Here is a 26,398-nt window from a genome sequence, read left to right as displayed (position 1 = left end):
TACTCTCTTTGTATGTAAACAGTAAATTGTATAGGTAGTACTCAATCCCTTATCTTCATGTTGATATATTACAATTGCATGCTACCAAACAGTACTTTTTTGTACCAGATGTAATTCCCTTTTCCTCTTTAAACGAAATTCCTCCCCATCTGTTGCCTATACATGAAATGAAAACAGAAGATGCATTCTGGGCGCACACCTAATGGGAATTTGGTCTACAAGGCAGAACAAAATCTAGTCTGCACAAAACCTCTGAAAGGCATACAGTGTGACAAGGGTTCCTCAGCACCACTTCATTCTACAAATTTCCTCCTACTGGGCTGCATTACTTACCACAGCAGATAGAGCTCTACACACACACAGCTGGTGAGGTGAGTTGGAAGGAAAGGAATATAAGATTAGATCTTTACCTAGATAAAGACATCAGTTATATTTGCACTAGCGGTAGCACAAATTTACCCAGATGTAAAAAACATTATAAGTTTAACAGTGTTTGCATTTCTCAATCAAATCTTTTTAAAAACACCAGTACTCAGGAGTGAATGGGCTTACACAAAATGCTTGAAACAGATCACTTCTTTCCAAAGAAAAATTATCATATGACAATTTATATTCTAAGACTTCAAGATTTTTAACAGACAATCTAACCTGTCAAATGCCATTTAATAGCAGCCATCAGCAGAGGTGATCTCAGCTGTAGTGTGGCTACAAGAATTCCAGCCACACAGACTAGCTATGTGATGATGCAGGCACTCAGAAGCTAAAGGGACTGGTTGAAACAGGCTTTGATTTAAGTTCAGAAATGCATCTCTTTGTAGTTCAGCATGGAGCAAATGTCTGTGATATCCAGCTTCAACACTGGGGAATTACAAATCCAACTAAGCATATTTCCTAGCAGATTTTCTGCTTTTATATTTTTCCCAGGAAACACTTTTTCACAATTAAATCAAGAACAAATATTTTTCCCTCTGTAGGTGTCTCTGTTCCTCCAATTAACCTCCAAAGGGAATCTCAGCTTTACTCTGAAACCAAACAAGGATGGAATAGAAAGCACAAAGGTATAAAGCCTCTGTCTTGCAGCTCCCTATGAGAAAGAATAAAGTAGGATAGGAGTACTGGAAAACCTGAACACATTTCAGCATTTACAACTTCTAGTTTATCTTTCTGGCTAGAGTATTCAAATAACAAACCACATTGATAAAAAAACCTCTATATTTCTATTTCAGAAACAGCTTTCTGTCCTTTGCAAAGTCTACACATTTCAATGTTTGGTATTTTTAGACATGGAAGCATGCATATTTATGCAGGCTTTAACCATGCTAAAAATAGGTCACATGAGGGCTTCATAAAGGAAAAAGATCCACAGAAACCACAGAGAATGTGAAAAAGTGCAATAAATCGGGCTCTTCGTTTGCAGCTCACTTGCTATATGATCAGAATCTCAGTGTTAGAACAACCAGAAAATAATAGCAAGCCAGCAATAGGAAATCAGTAATAGTCTCCAAACACCTTAACACTGTTATAACTGCAGTGGTAGCAACCCTTAACAGCTCAGCAATTGCCATCATTACATCCAAATACCATAAGTAGCATGATATAGAGTTAATATGTGGTCTCTGACAAGGCACCAGCAAACATAATCAAGCACGAAGTCAGACATCGAGCTTCATTTCCTCACTCTGCTCCCACTCCTACAAAGGTTTAACTTAATACAAGTAAAGTGTCTTGTTGAAATCAGTGGATATTCCTAATGGATAAAACTAAGCATTTAAACAATTCTCTGCAACCCTAAACTTTTATCAGTTTTTTATATTTCTACAGCATGATAAATGATTGCCAAGTAACACTGCTTTACTATGTAAGCAAATTTGTTATTTCTGCCATAGGTATAGAGCTTCTCAACAATGTATGGAAATAATTTTCCAGATCTTCATGCTGGAATTGTTGTATTTGGCATCATTTTGTCCATGCACTTATATGAACTGAAATCAAGTTTATTCTGTCTTCTCCTTTCCCTGTCCCCCAAGGCTTCCCCCAGTTTGTCACAAGCCACATTCCCTTTTTGACTTTGTGCACCAACTTTCAGGTGCAGATCCCGCAGCCCTGAATGCAAACAGCTGGGAAACATCATGGTGTTTCATATTAGGAATTTTTTTTTAATCTGAGGGTGACCAAACCATGGACAAGGGGCTCAGTGAAGCTGTAGGATTTCCATCCTTAGAGATACTCCAAATGCAACCAGACAAAACTCTGAGCAACTTGCTCTAAGCTGGCCCTGCTCTGAGGATAGATCAGGCGACTTTTAGAGGTCTCTTCCAACCTATACAGTTCTGTAACTGGGATCTAGCCCATATACACTACAGTAGCTTTCACGACCTTTTGCTCATGGGAGTCCTGCACTCAGCCCAGCATCACTCACTCCAGATATGGAAAATTCCTGAGGTGGAACAACTCTGGCTGTGCACACCCTTACTACTAAGACAGGATGCCCTCGTTTAGTGGATCCACACCCACAGCTGGAGCTGTTGCTGGGCAGCAGCACCCCTTGCCACAGACACCTTGCCGAGGCTCCTCCCTCCACCCGCCGGCGCCGCGGGCCTTCGCACCTCGAGCTGCCACCTGGACCGACTGCTTCCCCAACACGGGCCGGCCGGTCTCCGCCCGAACGCACCAAACCGCGGGTAACGGCCACTCCCAACGGCCACTTCGCCGGCCCCCCAGTGCCCAACGGCCGCCCGCCACGCGCCAGCACCGCCGCGCCCGCAGGTGGCGCGCGCTCGGCGGGGCGGCTCCCTGCCGCTCGGGGGCGGGAGCTTCCCGTGCCGCTGGAGCCGTTGCTTCCGGGTTAGCGGCGCGCGCAGCCCACGTGGGGCCCTGCACGGAGCGGCGCGGGGCGGCGCGGAGCCAGGTCGGTGCCGGGGGCCGGGTCTGGGTCTGGGTCTGGGTCTGGGTCTGGGTCTGGGTCTGGGTCTGGGTCTGGGGCGGCTGTCACCGGCTGCCGCTGCCCCTCTTCTTCCCCGGCTTGTCGGGGCCCAGCGCATCCCCGCGTCTGCGCGCCCCAGAGGGGCATCTGGCAGCCGGGCCTGCACCGGGGGCCGGGGGGGACGCGTCGTGTGTCCGTGCAGCTGCCGCAGCCGCCGGCCGGCCGTGGTTCTCTGCCGTCAGGTTTCTTCGGAGGCTCCTTTCCTCGGCACTCGAAGCCATGACGTCCCTGGCGGAGCAGCTGAAGCGGCTGGCGCTCCCCCAGACCGATCCCAGCCTCCTGCAGCGCAGCGAGGCGGCGTCGCTGCTGTTCAGCTGCCGGGAAGCCGCGGCTATTGACAGGGACACGTTCTTTGCCATCGGTGAGTCCGGCTGTCGAGGCGCCCGTGGTTTTACAAATCGTGTATCTATCCAGAAACAGCTGGCGAAAGAGAAATGGGAAAGGCAGGCCCACATACAGAAAAGGTCTAAAGCAGGGCTAATTATAGGACTGTAGGAGCAGTTACGTTTATGCAGTCCTAAAATTACATTTGGCCGTTTGGAGGCAACCGCGAGGCTGATGTGGCTCCCGGTGAAAATGAGTTTGACACCTCTGGTCTAAAGGATCATTCAAGAAACTACAGGCTAGTCAGCATCACTCCCGTCCGTGGGAAAATCACAGAGAAGGCCCTTTAGGAGCACATTTCTGGTGAGGTGATGGGGAAGACTCGGAGTGGTCTGGGGAATTTGCTCTCTAAGGGGAGACTGGTGGGAAGAACGTGTTTGGTCTTGTTCAGTCTGGAGAAGAAAAAGGTTTGAGGGGTCTAATACCAGCCTGCTTGTACCTGTGAGGAGGCTTCAGGATGGATCAGGCTCTCCCGAGGAATGCGTGGCTGGAGGACATGAAACAATGGACGTAAGTTGAAAAAAACGGAGGTTGAAATTGGAGGTAAGGAAAAGCTTTTTCACCATGGGGACAGTCAACCAGTTGAACAGGTTGTCCAGGGAGGGTTGTGCTATCCATCTATTTGAAAACCTCAACCGGATTATGCCCTGAGCATGCTGGTCTGATCTCAGGGCTAACCCCGCTTTGAGCAGGACTTTGGACTCGAGATCTCCCAAGGTCACTTCCAACCTGAACTCTGTGGTTTCCTGAAAACATGCTGTCACCCTGCTCTTTGGTAACATTATGGCCACAAATAATTGAAAATAGCAAAAACCATTGTTGTGTTTGCATGCTTCAAATCTTTTGTGCTTATCTCTTTCCATTTTGCATAGAACTTTACCCAGGTGTGTGATAGTTCTTGAGTAAGAAAGCTGTTTTATAAAACCACAAGTATTGACAGCATATATTGATTTTAAGTAACAAGTTTGTAGATATATATGTCTGTGATACAACTGAGTATTTTTTTAATTACTTAAATAGTTACTATAAAACTCCTGCATATAATAATTTATTTCTTCCATATTTCACCCAGCCACCTGGTTTCTTTATTTCAGCAGAAGTGGTTGGCTTTGTGCTTAGCCATTAATATTTACAGGCTTGTGTAAAAGAAATAATTCCAATGTTTTTCCAGTGGTGTACATGGCACATTGTATTTTGATTTGTTCAATGAGGTACTTTTACCTCCTTCATCCATATAAAATCATAGAATAATTTTTGCTGGAAGGGATCTCTGGAGCTCATTTGGAACTAGCCCAGCTGAGGACAGGGTTAGTTAGCTCGGGTTGCTCAGACCTGTATTTGGCTGAGTTTGAGGATGGAGGTTCCATAATCTCCGATCCAGTACTAGGCCTCTGATCCCATGTTTGACCACCTTAGTGTTTAAAAAAAAAAAATAAAGCCATACATTGACTTGGGATTTCCTTTGTTCTGGCTTGCATCTGTTGCCTCCAATCCTTACATTGTGCACCTCTGAGAAGGGCCTGGCTCTGTCTTTTTGATAACCTACGCTATATCCCATTAAGTATTTGCAGACAGCATGAAGATTTCCTTTTGACTGTCTCTGCTCCAGGCTGAACAAACCCAGTTCCTCTTTTTCCTTTTATGTTATTTTCCAGTCCCCTGACCATCTTCTCAGTATTCCCCTGCTGGACTTGCACCTGTATGTCAATGTTTTTATTTTACTGATGAGCTCAAAATTGTACACAGTGCTCCAGATGCAATCTCACAAGTCGAGGGGGCAGTTTCCCTCCCTCAGCCTGCTGACTGCACTCTCACTAACACAGCCCAGGATGCTGCTGTAAGATGCATTGCTGTAAGAGCGCTCTGCTGGTACTCGTTAATGTTTTTTTTCTTTGTCAGTTAAGAAATATGTTACGTGTAGCGAAAGTTTTGGTCTTAGACCTGCTGACTGTTTGATTCGATCTGCTTAGTGAGGATGACATGTGCCTATATAGAAAAGAAGCTGGATATGCCAGTGAGAAGGTAGGTGGATAGTACCGGGGGGATAAAACGGTTACGCTTAAAGCATTCTTCCCTTTTTTTTTTCCACAGGATGCACTGGCTTAGAAGAGCTGATGGGGATCGATCCTTCCTTTGAAGTGTTCCAGTCCAGTTTGTTTAGTTCCACGTCCAAAGGCCTGGAACGCAGTGTTCAGTCTAAAGCCGTAAATCAGCAGCTGGATGAGAATATTTCATTGTTCCTGATTCACCTGTCCCCATATTTTATGCTTAAACCAGCCCAGAAGTGCCTTGAATGGCTGATTCACAGGTAATCCACTGTCCTACATGTCAATAGAAAAGGCTACTGGAAATGCCAGATTTTTTTTTCCCCATGAGAAAAATAATTGAATAATTTTACTTTGGTTTTCTGAAAATACAGGTTAAAATCTTAAAAATATCCATTTGGGCTTAGTCTTTATGAGGCCATATGTTCTTCTTTGCCAATTAGATTTTCGTATTTTGATAAATTTCTGTGAAAATTTTGATCTATCGTGATAGTCTATATAAAAGCAATTATTTCCTTGCCTGTCTTTCACCAAATTTGCCCAGCTCTAGCCATCTTACAGAGGACCTAGAGAGGCATTTATATAACACACTTTTAGAAGTGTGTTATAATTCTCAATATTTACTGTGAACCATGAATGGCATGCCCTTATGTTATAACATGAGCTAAGTATTCTTATTTCAAGGTTATGTAGGAAGGTGTGAAGAAAAAACAAACCAAGTATTTTGTGAAGTGATGTATTTATTTATGTAAATTAACCGATCCAGATGTGTCAAGTGTAATATTTCTTGTTGCAAAAGAGTGGGCGATTTTGTTGATACAACCCTTGAATCACTTTTTTTTTAAATGCACACATTATACCGACACTCATATTAGATTGTTGTAATGTCAGGCTTAATATTGAAATCTGTGCAGAGAAAACTAAGGTAATCTTAAGTCCTTTAGGGACCTAAAACTACTGAGAATGAGGAGGAAAATTGCTAGCACTGTTTCTTTCCTGTAGCCCATACAGGCTAGTGGCCACCTTGGGATTCTGAAGTGTAGGCGGACCACGTGTCTGAGTCAGTCTGACAATCATCTCGTCTTGCTTAAAAGCAAGTAAGCCAGGTGTTGTGAGAAGAACAATGACTGGGTCTTTCTTTTGGACTTGCAGATAATTTTTAACTGTATATATATGTTTTTTCCTCAGATTTCACATCCATCTCTACAATCAAGATAGTTTGATTGGTTGTGTTCTGCCATATCATGAGACTAAGCTCTTTGTGAGAGTTATTCAACTTTTAGATATAAAAAGCCCAACTCACAAATGGCATTGGATGGATCCAATAAGGGTAAAGTATTTAACAGATGCAAGTTGGGAGAAACATGAGGGACTGTATTAATCATATCTTGACTCTTACTAGGTTTATGAATATAGTCCACCTGTTCATGTGGTTAGTTGTAGGACTGTACTGAAAGATTTAATTGCAGGGATGAATCCTGAATGCCCACATGTTGCCCCTGCTATCTTTCCTTAAATATAAAGTTAATTATAAAAAGCTTTGATTGTAATTACTCTTTGTTTTGGCAAAGTTAAAGTATGCTTTTAAGATGCAAGTGTTTGCTACTGCTAGGAAGATATGTCAATTACTAAAATACATGTTTATTTGAATGTAGATCATACGTAATGTTCTTAATTGTCTGTCTTAATGTAGATGCAAAAAATTCCAGAGAGATGTGTGGATTTCCATTTAAGTTTAAATTGTGTTAATTTATTGGTGGGATTAATTTAGGGATTATACTGACTTTTACTTCGGGTACTTCACTTTACCCTTGAGTGTTCTAATTTTACTTTTTTTACCATGTGAAGAAACCTGGAGTTCCACTGGCAAGGGGTACTGTCATTACACACTGCTACAAAGACCTGAATTTCATGGATTTCATCTGCAGACTGGTGGCAAAATCTGTGAAGGTTGTTCATTTATTTTAGAAAATTACTTGTTTGTTGTCCCTTGCTTTTCCCTATCTTTGTATTTGTATAGTATTATGCTATTTACTAATATTTTGAATTGTGTATCAAATAGTAAAAGGAGTAATTTATTAGTAAATAATATGAAAATGTATTTCTCATTATATGTATAGATGACAGTCTTATCAGAAATTCTTGCAAGAAAGTGACTGAGAACCAAAGAGACACTTTCCTATCAGAAATTTTGATAGTTGACATTTCAAAGGGCTCAGAAGTTTCTTTGGTGTACTTTGAAAATTTTTATGCTCACTATAGCTAAAGAGTCTCAGTGGTGCAAGTCTGTCATCTTTTGGTCCTTGTTCTGCTGCTTCCCACAAGACAATTTGGCAATAATTTATTGCTAAAAGATACTATATTGCTTAAAAGTACTTCATTGTCGTCATTTATTTTTAAAGTCATTCTGCTGTTAGTTTGTAACTACTTTGAATTTGGGTGTCTCTTTTGGGGGTTGTCATGGTTGTTCTAAATGGACCTCTTCTGATATTAATGAGAACTTCAAATTGAGAACGTTAGAAGGTGAACAGATTTATTTGGGTTTTTTTCAGTTAATGTCAAATAGAGGGCTAGTTTTATAGTCTCAGAAGGTAAGATGTACGGCAGTTCCAATTATTTGGAGAACTAGAATGCATGCACTATCAAACAAAACAAAGCACACTCAATAACAGGGCTTGTTCACAGGTGTGGTATGGGCTGTTAAACAGATACCAGTCAGCTTTTTGGCTGTCCAGTTCTCAGTCTTGAGCACTACACCAAAATCACAAGTGATTTAGGTTACTTTATTATGATTAACTACAGTAGCTGAGGAATAGAACCTGTTTCCTTATGCCTTGTCTGCAAGAGGGAGCAGTAACTTCTGGTGAGGGTTACTGCTGGGAGGAGTTGATGACTTCAGTTGTGCCCACAGGAGCTGGTAGACCTCACGTGCTGGAGAGTTTGATGTATTGCCGGTTTTAGGGGGAAGCCAAATGTGTGTTTCTACTTCTCCTGATGTCCGAACAACTAATTTTTCTGTGGTACAGGTCTTTTCAGAGTATCCTGGCAACTCAGGTCAACTGAGAGTTCTCCTTGTGTTTTATGCCTCCACCATTGTATCAGCCCTTGGAGCCACAGAGAAGATAACAAACACTATAGTCTCTATGCTACTGCCTTACATCCAAAAGGTATGTGAAGCTTTGTTTTCCTTCCTGTGTGATGAAGTGTACTGTGTTGTGCCAACATGCTTTCTGCAGAAAATATGTAAGAGGGACATCCTATGTGACATGTATCATGTCACTCTTAACATGCTTGGAATCATGGGGCAGGTGAAAGTCCATGACTAGTAATACTTTCTAACACTTCAGATGAGGGGTGTAAGAACTGTTTCCTGTGTAGCATGTGGAATAGAGCTGTGAGAAGTGGATACACAGTTTGAATGAACCTGTTTGCCTTAGAGACTTACCATGCTGAACAGTGAGGAAATGGAGTCAGGGTGGACAGCCTGCTTTAATATCCTCTTTCATCCAGGATTGCTGCTCTGTTAACAGAGCAACAGTTAATGAGTGTGTCTTCTGTACATGTGCACCCTGCACGACAGCTTTTTCTTCTTGGAAGTTGAATTTATAGTTCCCTGAAAAGTTAACATATGGAGAAGAAGGTAGTGTGATTCCATGGATGTCAGAATGAAAATGATATTTATGTTAATGTACTTTTTTTTCATTTCTGTGTGTTAAAAATCTACCTTTATCTCTTTTTCTAGGGCTTGAAATCCTCTATACAGGATTACAGAGCTGCAACATACATGATAATCTCCCAGATGACAGTGAAAGTGACAGTGGAGACCTCATTGGTGCATTCCTTGATGTTACAGATAAGCAAGACATTATCTAAAGTGCCCTCATTAGTCAGGGAAGGGGTGGCATGCTTGAACCTGCTTCTACAAACTCAGAAAGGAGACAACCTTGGGAAAAAGTAAGTTTTCATGAATTGAGGTTTACCACTTTTTAAGAGCTCAGACTGCACTTTTATAACTTGATTTTTTTTTTTAGCCTCCTATTAAAGAGACACTTTCCTATCAGAAATTTTGATAGTTGACATTTCAAAGGGCTCAGAAGTTTCTTTGGTGTACTTTGAAAATTTTTATGCTCACTATAGCTAAAGAGTCTCAGTGGTGCAAGTCTGTCATCTTTTGGTCCCTGTTCTGCTGCTTCCCACAGTAGAGGATTACTGTCAATATCCAAAACCGAGCCCTGACAGTAAGAGCTTTTCTTGAAAGTGGAAATCCCGGAAGAGAAGCCAGCATAGTAATGGTAGTGCAAATTTGAGGTTATTTGAAGAGGTGGAAGGAAAGAAGTTCTGTCCCTGCAGTGGAAGGGTTTTGAGTTCATGTAGTTTAACACCTGAAGTGTAAGTGCTTCTATACTACCACTTCTTTGGTCCCACAAGTCAGGTGTTCTTCCAGAAGTACAGATAGTATTTGCTTCCCATCGATCTGTCTGCCCTGCCCTGTTACAGTTCACTAGTTGTGATGATGTGCAGTTGAACATGGTGATGGAACTCTTGCATGCTGCAGGGTGTTGCTTGCTGGCAGAGAGGTTAGCGTGAGTATTTCAATAGAATAAATCTTTGCTGGGATAAGTACAGTGATTACCTTCCAGATACTTCAACACAGCACAGAAGAGGAAAATGGGTTAAAAGCTAAGGTGTGGGAACTAGGGAGAAGCATGCCTGATGCATTATGCAGCATCCAGATGAGAGAAACTTCTTGTTAGCAGGAAGGAAAATTGCTTCTCCTCTCTTGGAAGATCTCCTGTCATTGAGCTATTATTTCTCATCCCTTCCTTTTGCTGCTGCTGGGTGATAGATATGCTCTTTGCAATGCCAGGATAGCTCTTCATGCAATCCATACAACTCTTTTTACTTCTACTACCAACTTGACAAAAACATAGGTATGTTCACTGTGCTCAACATAACTGGCAGTACTGTGTTTTCTTCTTGGCTATTCAATGTGCCAATAAACCTCTGGCAATAAGAAACTGGAACCCTTTAAATCTTTTCAGCATTTGCTTACAATGAGGCTGTTACCTGATGCTGCAAATTGAATCTTTAGGAAGTCTGCATGGTTTGAAAGTGTTGGTGACCCAGATGAGTGTGCATACTTGTTTTTTTTAATTTCCCTGTTCCATTGTGCAGGCCATTTAATTATCTGTGCAAAACCCCGGAACTGGTAACACTTTTGCAAGACCTTTCATCAGGCTACGATATCTCTCCTCTTCTGCGTTACCTCTTGCCTCATCTTGTTTGCACTGTCGTGAAAAGTGATACGGGTAAGTTAGCATACATTTTTACTTTTTTTTTGAGTCTTATGGACACATGGCTGTGGTCAACGTTGTAGCTGTGTAATTTTAGTTGCTTCTGCCTTTACAACTGTGCCAATACACGTGAAGACCTGATTGTGCTTTTGTGTATGTGTTGCTGATTGTTTTTCCAGATCCTACAGAGGAGGCTATTTTAGGCATTGTTACATCTATATTGCTTTGATTTAGATGTCGATTTGCAGTATTTCAGCAGTAACTTAATTTTGATATATGAAATCCCTGACTGACAATATATCCGAGATGCATTGTAGTACTGCAAAATAATGTTTAGGTAGATCATGCGTGGTCCATATGTAGTTTGAGATCCACGTTTACCTGGTGAATTAAACTTGCCTGGGAACAGCCCAGGACAGTGAGGCTGATTGGCCACGCAGTAGTAGCTGGTGTCTGCACTAGTAAGTCTGTCTGCACTGTGGACTTGTAACTGCCAAATCGTGGCTAGGAAAGCTCTTTTGTTGAAAAGAGCCAGATTAACGCCAGGGAATGCTGTAGGGAGTAGCTGGCACAGGTTATGGTAGCAGGTCTGGAATGTTCCAAAGCATATTTAAATTTATTGGTAGCAATACAGCCTTTGGCATTTTAATGATGTTGATATAAAGCATTGCTTGCACATGGAGAGTTAGTGCTAGTAGTCAATGAACATTGTGGTCTTCAAGTTGTGTGCTTGGTACAGGATGATGCCTGTACAAACTAGTAGCTTTAATCAGTATGAGGGGGTTATTCTCAAACTGTTCTTCATCTTTTATGATTACACGTTGTCCTTAGAGGAGCAGGAAGAATATGAGGAGAGAGAGAATCAGATTTACATCAGACATCTTGAAGCTATTCTTCAGAGTATACCGCTGGAAAAGGATTTAGATCACCTGTTGGCTTCGTGAGTTAACTTTGATTGGTTTTCTTCTGCAGTACTACAGTCATTTCTGGTTTAATAACAACTAGTTCCTGGCAATGGCATTAGCATTATATGAGCATGGGGTTTGGAGTTCATAAGTTAACGCCAAACCTGGATTTTGAAACTGAAACACTGGCTAATCCAGAAGACCTGTGCTTTTGGCACTTGTGGGACAGAGTGAAACTTCAGGCCAGGAGCAAATCTGTACTTGCAATAAGTAATGCATCTTAATCCTAACCTGTTCAGCAGTGTGCTTTATAACATTAATGAAAATTGTACCATCCAAAAAATGGTGGCTTTTTCTTTTGTTTGTAATTTTAGTAAGTTTCTGGAAGAGTTTATCTCCTGTGGTACAGAGATTGAATCTAATCCCACCAAAATGGCTGCACTCAATCAAAAGGTGCTTCCTCTTATCAGACTTCTCGAGAGAAAGTAAGTTCCATTTTTTTATGACAGACCCACAATCTGTAGCATGGCAATGTCAGCTATGATCTTGGCTTCTTGTGTGTAGTAGGCACAATATTCTTGTCCAAGTTTTATTCTACTGATCTGTTCTTGTATATTTTGTTGTCATTGTAGTACATGGACACAGACCTGCTGGCTTTGTACAGCTGTTTGCTGTGGAGCATGACCTTTTCTGTTCATTACCTATCCTGGTGGGCTGCATATTGTTCATCTGTGTTAACACATAACAGTTGATTGCCTTTGCTACTTAAAATAGCTGGTTCCAATGAGCGCATGCACATTCGGCCTCCTTGTATTTCCCTGTATTTGTCTAGTAAATACATGTTCTTCTGTAATGCTCTATGGAAAACATCGGGGCTTATGTCTGTTGGCAGGTATCCTAAAGCCTTAGATTCTGTATTAGAGAAGCATCTGGAAGATTGCACAGATGAGGCTGGCCAAAATCTTTTTCACCAATTTATTTCTCTCTCATTAAGCTGTGGCAAATACAAGGTAGGTAGAAGCTCAGTTTTTGATCCTAGCTCTTATCTGGTTACACTGTCAGAAGGCTGATGTTTTGGCAAAGTTCTGCTCTTTCTTCCTGTTTTTAAATGAAACCTCTACCAATTCCACCGGAAAACCCCACACCTTACTTGAATGTGATTTGGGGGGAGGCTTGATCAAAATTATGGTAAAATCAAAAGCTATCAGTTCTTTGAAGTTCATGTTTGTCATGAGCAGTTGTGAGTGTGAGCTTTTTTTCATGGTTAAAATTTACATATTTCTACCTGCCTCGATTGCTATCAATATTTTTTTTTCTTTGGGAACATGGCCACTACATACATTGTACTGGTTGATGATGACAATATGGTGGTGCCCAGCAAGGCCTCATCTTACTTAAAGATTTTGTCAGCGTCAAAGGTGTCTGTTTTGGGAAAGGTGACAAACAACTTGATTGCAGTTGAGAGAAGGTGGCTCGGTCCTTTTTGTTGCATTGATTTTCTGAATGTTTACAGTCCGTAACATGGAAGAATAAAGTGACTACAGATTTCCTCCTGTGCAATTTTGGAAGAGCATTTGAAACTCAGCCTAGTGCAGAATAACCATTAGCGCAACAGATCTGTCCAAGGAATTTATTATTAAGAGATGGTTAGTATTATGACTGTTGTTTGCAATGACTGAACAACTGAAAGCGCTTAGGAAAAGATAAGTGCTTCGTGTATTTTTGTATTGATTTAACAAAGGCACAGATTCTGTTACTGAAAAACAAGTGGATTGAAAGAAAAACAGAAAAACAAGGCATGCAGAACACAGGCATATGACTCTCTTCTAGCCTTTAAGGTTCCTGTGATAACTGCACACAGTTGGACTGCCAGAGATGCCTTTTTAACAGTTTCTATCTGTGCTCTGTCACACTGACACTGTCACTAGAGCTTTCTCAGAATCCTTAGATAAGTGTAGTGCTTTTCTAGGAAAAAAAAGGTATCCGTGGCTTACTGTACTTTACAAGCCGTGTTCCAAAAACTGTCTGTCAAAGTGAAGAAGACCAAATTTGAAACGGTTATACAACATTGTTGTTCTGTAATTCATGCTTTTTTTTGTCTGAATTTTACGGATTTTCTTGGGGTCCAAAAATTTGCCGAAATAATTTCTCCAGTTGTCCTTCTATATACTTAAGGTATTTTTAATATGCAGTCATTCACCGTGAAATCTGTATTTCAGTTTCTGGAAGACTCCGATACCTCCCTTCTGCTTAGTTTGAATCATCCTCAGCCAGCTGTGCGGGTCCTGGCTCTTCAGCATTTGAAAGATGTTATTGAAACATCAAAGGTTTGTGTCCTGAATCTCTCACTTACAGAACTGACTTAACATATATCTTCAAAAAGCTGTTTGTCAGACATACCCGTTGAAGATGAGTGATACATTAAACTATTCATATGTCGTCCTCACTGTTTCTCCTGGTGTTTTCAGTAGGCTTCTGTCACCATTTCCCCCTTTTCTGGAGTCTGGATGTAGTTCTTGTTTATTAAGCTGCTTGTAAAATCTAAGTTAATGGATACTTGTGTTTTTCTTTCTTTCGTTGTTCAAAGTTAGTCTGCCTGTTACTTGTGGTTTAATTTAGATGATATTACCTCTTTTCTTGTACTAGGATTCAGATTTCATTAAAAGCCTGTAAATTGTGCTACCAACAAATGATTTTTGTCTGTTGGCTCTTTTTTATTTTTTTCAGGAAGGCTTTGATCAGTCTTTCATAGAAGAAGCAATTTTTGGTCGGCTCCAGGATGACAACAGAGATGTAGTAATGTCTGCTCTCAGTTCTTTGGAGGTAAGTGTGCATCTTTTGATATGTCAGCTGAGATTTTAGCTGGTCTTGAATACGTATGTCTGGAACATGTTCTTTGTAATTGCCTTTGTTCTACTCATGTCCTTAGCGTACAGCTTTTGTCCTTTAACTGGATGAAACATCACAAATTTAGGAGGCTTCTGTTGTTTACCTCCTCACAATTCCCTCCCAAATTTCTGCTTCCTGATCTTTCCCAAAGTCTTTGCAGTTAACCCGAATTTATTAATTTTTTTAAATGTAGCTACTAGAGCATATTTCAGTCTTTGATTATTATTTGAAGTGTCCTTCCTGCTTATCCTGTACATTTTTCTATAAAAATGCAAGTCATATCATCTGCCTTTTGGATGGAAAATGATGCAGTGACAAGTCATTACGTTAGTGAGAAGTGCTCAGTTGATTTTTTCCGTATGAGAGTCATTTGATCAGTTGATAGTGGCAGACTACTAAACCCCAGCTCAGGTTTATGGCATAAGACTCTGGAATGCATTGTACTGATTGTTTCCAGCTAGAGTAACAGTCTTTCTTTATTGCTTCTGCTAGTAGTAGTGGAGAATATTATTAGCAGTAGTGTAATTGGTCTTGTGTGTTCATTCATCCTCAATCACTAAAAAATAGGAATAGAAGCACGTGAGTGCTTGTTTAAACTTTAGTGTGGTTTTTTTAATGTGTCTTGTATTTTTGTCATACTATGTAAAGTAAAAGCCATTCTTATTTAATTATGAAGTGTTTTGTTTGTTTACCAAGTTTGCCAAACATTTCTGCATTCAATAAATTCTTTTACTCTATTTGCATTTCTTTTTCTTGATTACTTTTCAGATTTTCAGGGAACAAGTCAATCCAGAAGCAGTAGTATCAAGTCTTTTGAACATCTTCCAGAGAGCTGATCTTTCAAAGGATGGAAAGTGGTACGTTTGTGCCTTTTTCAGTCTGCGTTCTTTCTGTATCCATTAAATTTTTTGAAAGTAACTCTAAAGAATACTTTAAAAACTGGTTTTCCTTCAAACGCTTTTTGTTATATCTATGCTGAGTTACAAGAGCAATGTTCAAATATTTGCATACCATTTCCCATGAATTCCTTATACATTCTCACTGCTATTTGGATTCAGAAAATTGCCATGGAAAATGGAGAAAAAATCAAAGAAATCTTGTGGGTATAATTGAGCAACAGGTTTTCAACATCACTTGTTCTCTTTTAGGTACAAGGTTCTGGAGCGAGCAATACAAATTTTAGTCAAAGAGGAGATTTTGAAAGAGAAAAAAGAACTACTAGATGAAGCAGTAATGCGATTATTACCTTTTATGGTAATGACTAATGCAAATTCAAAATCTGCAGATTGGAAAATGGCCAGTTGTCTGTCAGAATCTGATCTCTGCTCCTTACACCCTTTACTGAAAGGCTGGCCAGAAGGTAAAGCATTAATTGTAACTAATTTGATAAAAGAAAAATTGTGACAATTTAGGACGTCATGCTTATTGAACCTACACACTTACTGAAGGAGACTGGCTGTCACTGACAAGCTGTCATCTTATGAGTGTGAATAGAGTTCTTTAAAAAGCTCTTTGAAAAGATGAAGAAATTGTCTAGTATGTTTCTGGCTGTTTCTAAATATTAAGCCTCCAGTGTTTTAATATGTGATTTGTATACGTAGATTGTCTGATTATTATTTTTTCCTTGGAATAGCTCTTGAAGAGGCAATTAAATCTAGCAAGTCTGCAGAGTTGATTGGAGTGGCCAACAAGAAAATGATTCTGCTGTTTTCTGAAAACATTACTTCAGGGGACCCTTCCTCACTATTGCAAATGGTATGTGTACCATGTTACCCTAACCTTAAGAGTTTTTACTTTACAGGTCGTCACTGTAGTAGAACAAATGTGATATAGAAGAACTTTGTATGTGTCCTTGTTAGCATTAGTATGCCATCCTCAAGCTCCTAGGCAAATATGTATATAACAGATTTCTACTGTAACATAAGGAAAAGAAGCAAAGCAATTACCTATTTGGACAAATTACTAGTGTAATTAAATTCCAGGAGTTTTTAGCTTCCTGAAGAAAAAATTCTAGACACTAAAGAAGTATACCTGTGGGTAGCTGATAGAAGCAGATGTTTGTGCATTCTCAGGTTCCAGAGTACCATTACAGCAGGCAGTGATTTGTTACCAATGATAGACGGTAACAAGGATTTAATTGGACATGCGAATGAAACATGGTGCAAAGTCATAGTGAAGTCTCAGTGTCTTACAGACTTTTTATTGTTGTTTTTCCTCTACTCCCTTTTTTAAGGTTGATGATCTGATACTCGTTGCTGAAAAGGAATCAGACAGCATGAGACAGAAAATAACTACTCATATAATTGGTTCAGTGCTTGTTCGGTGCTGCTGCAGTACACAGATGAAGGAAGGTTATTTTTCAGTGGCTATCAGAGTCTTCCGTTTCTTGGATAAAAAAATTAAAAATCTCAGAGCTTGTGATCCTGCAGAGGTAAGATGTAAATAGTTTGGAGAGGGCGTTTGCTTTGTAATGGAGAATTTTTTTTTTTTTTTTAATTGGAGGTTCAGAAACCATGAGAAGGACTGAAAATCACATCTTCATTTCTTTTCAAAGCAAAACCAGACTTGACAGCTGTTCTAGAAGCTGCCATTAAGAATTGCTCTTATGTTTTATGACTCCAGTGAATCTGCATTAAAAAATTAAAGAACTCCAGAGCTTTAGGCTAGCATCTTACCTGCTGATCAATGTTTCAGTGTTGTGAGCTTGGCACAAAGTTTGGGGTGTTTGTGCCAGCTACCCTGTGGCACCATGTGATGTCATTGTTTGCCTTAGGAATATCAAGGGGTTTAGTCGTTGAGTAAAGGTTTTGCTTACTTGTTCAATAGGGGAAAGAAAGAAATGCAGCTGAGTATGAAAAGAGCTTATGCTAAGAGTGGTTCCAGAGGAGAGCTACGAAAATGGTCGGAGGGCTTAACACCTCTCCTGTTTAGAAAGGCTGAGTTGGGGTTGTTCAGCCTGGGAAGACCTTGTTGCGGCCTTTCAGTACTTAGAGGGGCTGTAAGAAGCCCATGTGAGCAGGGCTGTGCTTGTGTGTGTGCACCCCCTCACACACACAGAGCAATACACAGTAATTAGTTATTCTGACTCAGATTATTCCATTAAAGAGTTTTTGTATATACAGATATCTGAAAGGTGTGGATTATGTTGCTAGAACAGACCTAGATGAAAGGATGAAACTGATTGTCCACCAAATGCTCTAACTCCTAGTGCCTTTAAAGAGATGTTTTACAGAGACTGGTATTTTACTCTTCTGTTACCTCACTTACGTACGCTGTTAGTTAGGGTAGTAAAAACTGGCCTAGGTTTTAAAACTGCAGGCACAGGTTTAAATGTAAAATCAGAAATGTAATTGAATTCATAAGGATGCCTCTTTGAAGGTTGAAAATTAAATATTGCTGAATTTTAGTGATAATTCTCTGGTTTATATGTGATTAAATTGTTACAGTATACACTAAAATGAATTTTCATTCACAGGAAACTCCCCTAAATTGGTCTGTTGAAACAACAGAGGAAACTTTGGTGCCTCAGGACTTGTTAACTGCGTATATAGAAAAGCTCGACAGTGATCAGACTGCTCATGCAGAGGAGTCAGCTTTGTTCCTGTTGTTATTGAAAAACTTCATTAATGGTCTGAAACCTCCTCTGTCCTTTTCAAAAGGTAGGTGTCAAGGTTTTGACTGTCTTTTATATCAATGAAGTGAAGAAGGAAGGTTAAGTTTTTTGTCTTCAGAAGTCTTCAGAAAACATGCAAATCGTGCTTCGCTAACCTTCTTCAATTGTTGTCACTGAGATCTGTAAAGATTACTTACTTGTGAACATGAAATCAGCCAAATATAGTGTCGTCTTTTAACTAGAGATGTCCTTTTTCTCGTGGTTTCTGAAGGTGTTCATATGCATCCACTGTGTCTTATTTATAACCTGTATTTTTTTAGAGGAAACTTGGTGGAATCCTGAATCTCTAGATCAAGACAGCCAAGATTACCTGCACCTCTTGTTGGGGCTATTTGACCTCCTTGTCTGTGGAGCTAGTGAGGGAAGCAATGCAGTTCAGTACAGAGCATTGATGAATCTCTTACTGAAGGTAATATTTTTGCATTTGTTGCTCTGATTTATTAGTCATCAACTACATAATTGTAAGGAAAACAGAAAAACGGAGAACAGATCAGGCAACACTGCTTGTGGCATGCAAGTACTGTGAGGAGGCGAAATTCTAAGCTTGAGCTGGTTAGTTAACCCTTATTAAATGTAGTAATAAAAAACTAAAGTAAAAAAGCCAATAAGTGGACCAGTTGTGGCAAAGGTGAAAACATAATCCTGATTTGCAGGACAAGGTCAAGAACTTCAAGTTTGAGCTAAAACTTTTGGTCCTATCTGGGAGCAAAGCAACAGTTGCTCTGTAAAATTTGTTAGTTTTTAAACACAAAAAGTGAAAGTAAACGTTTTAGAAGATATTGCACGTTTCCCTAAAACGTTGTCTCATGTTTTCTCATTCGCGTTGAGTGATACATTTTTTGAAGAGAATGAGGGATTTTGACAGTCTGGGTTTTAGATGACTGGGAGTAATAACTGTACATTCTGAGGAAAAGAGAAGCAAGTGAATTGATACCAAGCCGCTGTTACTGGAATTTGAGACAAACACAGACGTAGGAAAAAATGGCAACATAACTTGTTGCTAATAACAAAACTTGTTTCTGATGTTAATTTTTGGAGTAACTGATAATTAGACAAAGTAACGTACAAGATGTAGGGAAATGGTACTGACACTGAGCTGTTAAAGAATTTTAGTGAGATTTTTTTGACTGAGCAAGCTGACCGTGTAGTAAGCAAGATACTATTAGGAGACAATATAACTGCTTCAAAATTAGAAGCTATCGTCGTTTAATCTTGCCAGAGAGGTCCTAAAGCAAAATTAAGGTAATTGGACGTAGATATGTGAAAAACTGAATTGAATCTTCTTGGAGCAGCTATTCCTATTGCGGAGGGGTAGAAGGCACTCTGCCCTGTGTGTGCGATGGTCAGTGATGCATTTATGATTCAGAATTTGTTGATTTTCATCTATGCTCTATTATTACAAAGCCTATAGAGCCAATCCAGGACAAATTCCAAGAATAAAGTTTAGCATGAATACTCAGCACAGAAAGCTGCACTGTACAAGGAAATTGGAGGCCCACATCTTCCGAGACACTAGTTTACAGACTTATGAAAATCACTTTGTACGTCTGATGAAAGAGTCAGGGATTAGAAGGAAATAGAAGTTCTTCGTTTTGCTTTATTTTGCATATAACAACTTTCTTGCACTGTTGGCATATGTTCATATGGATGTGGTTTTAGTCTTTTTAGTGTTTTTATAGTTAAAAAGAAATCCCTTGCATTTACATAGCTATAGATTATGAGTTATCTATTAAACTAAATAAGCCAACTGTTAAGCAATGTGTGGACTTGTATAGACATGCAAGTACTGTTTACCAAAAGCATCTACTCAATAACTTTTCCTTCCCAAATGTTTCGGAGTCTAGTTCTCTTTCTGAGTACTCCTTTGATTTGCGTGGTTTATCAGGTGGTGTGAGTAGTAGTTTGCCAAATAAATTAAGGTTATTAAACAAGTGCATGCTTCTTTTTTTTTCTTTTTTTGGTTAACTTCAAGGTACATCTAAAAGATTCAGAGATTCTCTTCAAATTCCTTTCAATTTTATGGACCTACAGTTATAACCTTTCAAATCACCTGAACTATGAAGTCAATGCAATGTTACAGACTCAAGCTCTCTATATAGGCTGTGCACTGCTTGAATCACAGACATATCAAAAAAAGAAAGAGGTGCTATCACCCTCATCTCCAGGTAAAGTAAAGTAGTACCTATCCCTCATCTTAAGACTTAGTCATAGTATTTTTAAATTTTGTGCAATTTTACTATATTATATACCATGAAATGTATCTATAGTTAGTCATGTTCAGTTGCAGTAGGCTGGGACAACTCTCTTGCTCATTCACTGCTGCAGTTACTCGCCCAAGCTTAGAGATAGGTGAAACCGCTTCTTTTTTTAATCTTAAAAGTATTAAAGAGACATTCTCCTGTGGTGAAGAAGTCAGTTACTGCACCTTACTTTCTGTGCAGTACAAGGGTGTGGCAGTCAGTAGCAATATATGATCACGGATCTGTGAGATTGTTGGTTTTGTGTGGTCTAGAGGTTTATAGTGAAAAGAGATGACTTTTGAATTCCAAAGTCCTCTTCAGGGATGGATACAGTAAAATTCTGACCACTCACTTTATTGTGTTGTCTTTTCCTCCTTCCTTCCTTCCTTCCCTCATTCTTTTTGCAGTGCTGATATCTTTGCTAATTAACTTGGGTAGTCCTGTGAGTGAAGTTCGAAGGGCTGCTCTCAACTGCCTCTGTTCCTTGAGAGAGATAAAGGAGTCTCTGTTGCATCCTGTTCTTCAGCATTTGGAGCAAAAGACGGAAGAGATCATATCTGACCCTACATACATAACACAGGTATTTCTGTCACTAAGGTGTACATTAATACAAGTTTTGTCTTCTGCTGTGAGCTCCTGTCTTTTCTAAAAGAAATCAAGTTAGCTGTACTATAGTAGACTGATATTTTAGTATTTTTTAAAGGACTATAAAAACATTCAAGTGATGTATTATATAGAGAGAATCGAGAATATCAGTCAAATAAGAGGTATTAACCTGTGGTTTATTTTTAGATGAAGAATTCTGTTTGTATCTAGATCGCATTATTATTATGAAAGCATTAAATATTGTTTTAAGGCATTTTTGTTGCAGAGAAATAACTTAATTTTCACTTTGTTAATGAAATAGATTATGGAAACGCTATTTGAAGAGCTTGAGACACAACCAAAACAGAAATCCCATAAGAAAAAATTGTTGGAAGCTTTGGAAAGCATACTTGATTGTGTACAGAACCCTATTTTCCCATCATATATTGCAAGAAACTTAATGAAAATTCTTCATAAAGTCCATGGCGAGGTAAGTGCCACCTTTCTAGTTGTTTTATGGGTTCTGCACTTGATTGAAATCCTGAAATCAAATTTCATTTAGTAATAATGCTGTTAAATAACTTCATAATGTATTAGACTATTAGGCATTAAGTTGACACCTCTAATAATATGGAGTAATGCTGCAAAGTATGATTTAATGAAACAAAATACTTGCATGCTCTATCAGTAATGTAAGGGCTGTGGAATTTTGCACTTGAGTTCTTAAGGAAGCTCCCTTGATGCTACTGAAAAACACTGTTTCAGAAGATTGTTCCAGAAGAAATTTATTACCTTGGTTAGATATCAGTGAATATAGAGCTTTCTGTACAGAATTGTAATGTATTAGGTAGTAGTATCAATTTTATTTGTATGTGTTAACTTCCTCATATCTAGTATATTCAGAATTCTCTAAGTGCTGGAAATACAAGAGTTCATTGTTCAAAAAATGAATGATATTATGAATTTTTATGCTTCGTTGAGTTGTATCTCTTGAAAGGATTGTGAACCTCATAGGGGATGAGCGTTCTTGCCACACATTTGGGTTTAGTAGGAGACAGCAGTCATAAATCGGTGAAAGAAATTGCCTTGTTTTTGTACTTTAAAAATATGAACTACTACTCTGCAAAGGAGAGTAGCAAAGTAGCAGATGAACATGCACTCATGGTAATCTCACAGTAAGTCTTGTATTTTTCCTCTTGAATAGCTGTTACATAAAATAGTGTATGCAGTGTGTTATCAGAGAGGGGATGCTGCAGTAAAATGAAACTGTGCTATTTTGTTAAAATGACAATGAATAAAAGCTTCTGTTGTCCTCTGTTGGCAGATGATTCTTTCTCACCTCTTGCCTGTACTTGACCGGTTGCTAGAGAAGGTCTTTAAGAAACCTGAGGCAATGTTGAAAGATGAAGTTGTGCTCCTGCATCTCATTCTTGGAAAGTTTAATGAATATTCAGCAGCCCTCTTGTGCAAGAATCAGCAGAGCCTGGATTTATTTATCAAAAGTCTGCATGCTGTCAATAAAATCTATGAAGAAATCCCACCATTTCAGATCACAGCACTTGGGCAGGTATGGCTTTATGAAAGAACTTTAATTTATTTTTATGCTTAAAGCAAATAGCAGTGTTTATGATTGGATTTACAAGGACTCTTTCTTTGTTGGAAAGTCCATAGCTTTTGGCTTGCCTTTCTTTTAGTAACAGCTTTCAAGGTCTCCATAGTGTCTTTGAAACAGGCTGCAAAACTTTGTCTCTTAAACGTACCCAAAGGAGAAATTGCTGCTTGCTTTATTTTTGCATTTTGACAAGTACAGCATAGGAATATCATTGTATTTGCATGCAGATGAATACCTGTATCATTGCCTGCAGATACTACTGCTCCACTGTCCTTTAGATTTTGTCAATCAGACAGAAGCTTTACTTCATTTTTCTTCTGAGGAAAAATTGTCAAGAAAACACAGTAAGTGAGAAATAGTCTCATTTGAAAGAGGCTACAAATTCAGGCCTTCTATTAGCCATACGTTAGTGTATACTTACCAAAGACTGGCAACAGCAAGTTTGTTCCCCCCACCAGGCAGGCTGTGTGAAAAATTACAGGACTTGGTATGTCTGGTGGATATATTTCACAAGTATGTGCTTTGCATCAAAGGATTCCTGGATATATACAAATACATAGTAAATATGCACATTTGTGCGATATTTGTTCATACTATCATGTATGTGTGATTGGGTGTGTCATACATAATCTAAAATACCTAAGTTCCATAACTTGTGATTTTGTTACCCTCTTACAATAAACCTCTCTGCATCCTTTTTTTTTTCCCTTTTTGTAGATTACTAAACCATTCTTTGCAGCTTTGTCAGATGGGATGGTGCAACAGAAGCTTCTGAAAGTATTGTTTGACTTACTGTTAAACTGTAAGAACCCGCTTTGTGCCCAGACAATTAGCAGCGTCTTTAAAGGAGTAAGTGGCAAACTCCAGAACACAGAAGTATGTTCAAACTTGATGTGGTGGGTCCTATGGTTCTACATTAAGTAACAGTCATTTTTTATATCATTCATATCATGAAAGGCATCAGAAACTATTTGTCACGAAATATAATTGTGTTAATGGCATGAAAAGTTTGTTAAATGACTGCTTTTAGAAGGTATTTCTTTAAAAGCCATGCATCAGTCATTTACTATGCTATGTAAATGAATTCAGCAGAAGTCACTTCTTTCTGCTGCACTGATTTTCATTTTCTGGGTAAAAACTGCTTTTGTACTGTTACTAGGAGACTTGTCCCAAAATTCATTCATTGTAGCTTTCATATAGCTTTTTTTTTTTATTACATGGATTTGAAATCACTCCTTCATTTTATTTGATCTAAGAACTACAAGTAGGACAGGCATTCATAGACTGTGGTGATATGACTTGAAAATATGGAATATATACCCATATGTGCATGAAAGGGGTGTGGTTAAAAAAAAAAGGAGGGGGCATAGATAGGTGGTATGACATGTCGTTGATTGATACTTGCATCATTGTTCTTTGTTTCAGATTTCAGTGTGTGCTGAACAGATCGTCACAGAACTGGAGCCTCCTGAGAAGACCAAAAGTCTGGCCACTGTTCAGCAAACTAGAAGGCAGAAAATGCAGCAACAGAGGTAAAATAACTAGAAGTCCAAAAACATTATCTGTACGGTTTGAAAATTCCACTTAGCTATAGCTTTATTCAGCATGATTGTAGATAAGGGTAGCAGCAAACAATCATTGGAGCTTAAAGAACATTTTTAAAATAAGTACCAAGGCCTCATATTTGTTCTGAAACTGTTTGTTTCATTTTCAGGGAATACTGTTTAATTTAATTGTCTTGATTTTCTAGTTTCTATTGAAAGCATAAGCATCCTTTCCCCTGCACAGTAGAATAACTCTGAGCTACTTTTGGTAGGAGGAAACCAACCCATGTTGCTGTTTGAGAACCAATGGAAGCATAGTAAAAATGAAAAGTACTGGGAAGTGATTTTTTTTTTTTTAATGTTGGCATTTGCTCTTGTAGAATCTGCCTTGACACAGTTGAACAAGATTCATTTTTGTAGGTATTAAACTTGGTTGGTAATAAAGATGTATGGACAAATTATGTATGCCTTAAATGAGCCTAAAGATGCTCATCAAAATGTTCTGTTCACTGAAAGACAGTATTTTCTTTCAGTTAAAATGTTAGTAATTAATTTGTAGGTCTCTTCATCTTGTTTCTTCTCTCCATTCTCATTAGGAAAGAGCTATTTTGTCTGCTGTACTTATTCTCTTCTTTAAGCATCAGCTGTCAGACGCTGTTGAAACAGGATATTGAGTTGGTTTTCTTTGTTTGACATAGATGTTCTTATATTCTGATTTTCCTTCACTTGACCTTTTTTAACAATCATCACTCATCTGTAAACAGCATCTGTCAGAGTTTACAAGCACAAACGCACACACACCCATCACCTGCATAGTCAGTGGTTGAACAATAGGTAGTTCAGAAGATGCATGTTTCCCGAATGGCAAGCAGAGCAGCATTGGGACAGTTATTTGGTAATAGGTTTGGTTTTTTTCACAGAAGTCTGCTTCATTTTGTAGAGTTTTGTACACAAGGAAGACATTCTATACTTGTTTGTTTTGTCAGGTTTGGTCTGGATTTTCTGTTGATGGTTTAAAATGTGTTATTGCTTCAATCAAAAGCCCACACATTGCCGCCTCTCCCAGGAGAAGCTGTAAAGGATATTACTATGCAAAAGAAAGTTTGTCTTTTTTTACTTGTGTGTTTGTTTCCTGAAATACTGTACTATTTTCTTTGCAGATGTATATCCTGACTGTTTATCTTGTCTTTTCAGAAAGCCTCAAGATGCAGAACTGGCACCAGAAACAAGCCACTTCAGCTGGCAGAGGGTTATGCTTATTCTGGAATTACTGCAGCATAAGAAGAAGCTTAGACGCCCGCAGGCGTTGGTACCTGCGCTTTTTAACCTGCTGAGCCGGTAATCGTGCTTCCATAACACAGGAGTCCTTGAGCTTTCTCTTCTGCAGCAGACACTGTAAAACATTAATATATGGGCTACTTTCTCTCTGCTTTGTTGCCATGTTTTGTAGCTTGCCTTTTTCATTTCTTTTAGGTAAATCAGATGAAGGGAATGAGAAGAGTTTTTTGCCCTGTAAATGATGTGACGGGCTTTTTAAGATGGTTACCTGATGCATAGCTTCTTATGTGCTAAAACTGGCACAATTGACAGGACTTGTGTCTTTTGCAGAGCTGTTATAATAATACCCTAAGCTTTAAAATTCCTCTGAAAACATTGTGGAGCAGCCTTCATCTAGTGCAACCTAAGTAAACTATTGCTCTTCCTGTCAGCCCTATCTCCAGGCACTTAGGAAAGTTTATGTATAGATTAGGTATTTATCTTTTTTTCTTACAACTTGCCTTTACATAGACTGGCAGTCATATTTCAGGTAATCGTCTTATACTCCTGACAGTGCTTTGATAAATGTCTTTTATTAGACCAGCTGATGTATTGAAAACCAAAAAGAGGAGACACTTATTGGCAAATGCTTTTTAGAAGCCTCAATTCAGATATTCCGTAGAATGAAGATTGCAGTTTCTTATTTTTATCTAAATATGCAGTTTGGTCACTTATTTTTCTGTCTCCTCTTATAATGCTGATTTTTTTTCTCCTGAATGTATAGGTGTCTGGAACCTATGGCATCAGAAGAGGAAAATATGGAATATACAAAGCAGCTAATCCTCAGCTGCCTGCTAAATATCTGTCAGAAATTGTCTTCAGGTGGTAGCAAAATCCCAGCAGGTAAAAATTGCCAGACCTGTTTCTCAGAACTTCTCCAGTACAGCATTAAAACAATGGCCTCTAACTTTGTCCTTCTCTGAGTCT

At 39.1% G+C, this 26,398-nt stretch overlaps 1 protein-coding gene across 2 annotated transcripts in view; it reads left to right on the top strand.

Annotated features, from left to right (window-relative positions):
* The first annotated feature begins 2,856 nt into the window (after window positions 1-2,856).
* Window positions 2,857-26,398, top strand: part of HEATR1 (HEAT repeat containing 1) — a 40,107-nt gene continuing 16,565 nt past the window's right edge. The window contains exons 1-27 of one of the 2 annotated variants that reach the window (XM_065630472.1): window positions 2,857-2,908; window positions 3,166-3,344; window positions 5,459-5,675; window positions 6,601-6,742; window positions 7,261-7,362; window positions 8,439-8,579; window positions 9,155-9,366; window positions 10,588-10,721; window positions 11,538-11,646; window positions 11,986-12,096; window positions 12,504-12,621; window positions 13,831-13,938; window positions 14,339-14,434; window positions 15,269-15,357; window positions 15,649-15,860; window positions 16,134-16,255; window positions 16,734-16,931; window positions 17,976-18,159; window positions 18,434-18,582; window positions 20,146-20,338; window positions 20,821-20,993; window positions 21,321-21,488; window positions 22,323-22,565; window positions 23,328-23,459; window positions 24,036-24,142; window positions 25,349-25,492; window positions 26,196-26,314. In XM_065630472.1, coding sequence (XP_065486544.1) covers window positions 3,203-3,344; window positions 5,459-5,675; window positions 6,601-6,742; window positions 7,261-7,362; window positions 8,439-8,579; window positions 9,155-9,366; window positions 10,588-10,721; window positions 11,538-11,646; window positions 11,986-12,096; window positions 12,504-12,621; window positions 13,831-13,938; window positions 14,339-14,434; window positions 15,269-15,357; window positions 15,649-15,860; window positions 16,134-16,255; window positions 16,734-16,931; window positions 17,976-18,159; window positions 18,434-18,582; window positions 20,146-20,338; window positions 20,821-20,993; window positions 21,321-21,488; window positions 22,323-22,565; window positions 23,328-23,459; window positions 24,036-24,142; window positions 25,349-25,492; window positions 26,196-26,314 — 3,865 coding nt within the window. In that variant the 5' untranslated portion in view covers window positions 2,857-2,908; window positions 3,166-3,202. Of the gene's footprint in view, window positions 2,909-3,165; window positions 3,345-3,786; window positions 3,878-5,458; window positions 5,676-6,600; window positions 6,743-7,260; window positions 7,363-8,438; window positions 8,580-9,154; window positions 9,367-10,587; window positions 10,722-11,537; window positions 11,647-11,985; window positions 12,097-12,503; window positions 12,622-13,830; window positions 13,939-14,338; window positions 14,435-15,268; window positions 15,358-15,648; window positions 15,861-16,133; window positions 16,256-16,733; window positions 16,932-17,975; window positions 18,160-18,433; window positions 18,583-20,145; window positions 20,339-20,820; window positions 20,994-21,320; window positions 21,489-22,322; window positions 22,566-23,327; window positions 23,460-24,035; window positions 24,143-25,348; window positions 25,493-26,195; window positions 26,315-26,398 lie in introns of those variants that run through there. The other variant, XM_065630473.1, reaches the window with a different exon arrangement.

The sequence above is a fragment of the Caloenas nicobarica genome, chromosome 3 (assembly GCF_036013445.1).
Source record: "Caloenas nicobarica isolate bCalNic1 chromosome 3, bCalNic1.hap1, whole genome shotgun sequence".
Classification (NCBI taxonomy): Eukaryota; Metazoa; Chordata; class Aves; order Columbiformes; family Columbidae; genus Caloenas; species Caloenas nicobarica.
Note: the sequence above shows the minus strand (reverse complement) of the source record. Positions and strands in the feature narration are given on the sequence as shown.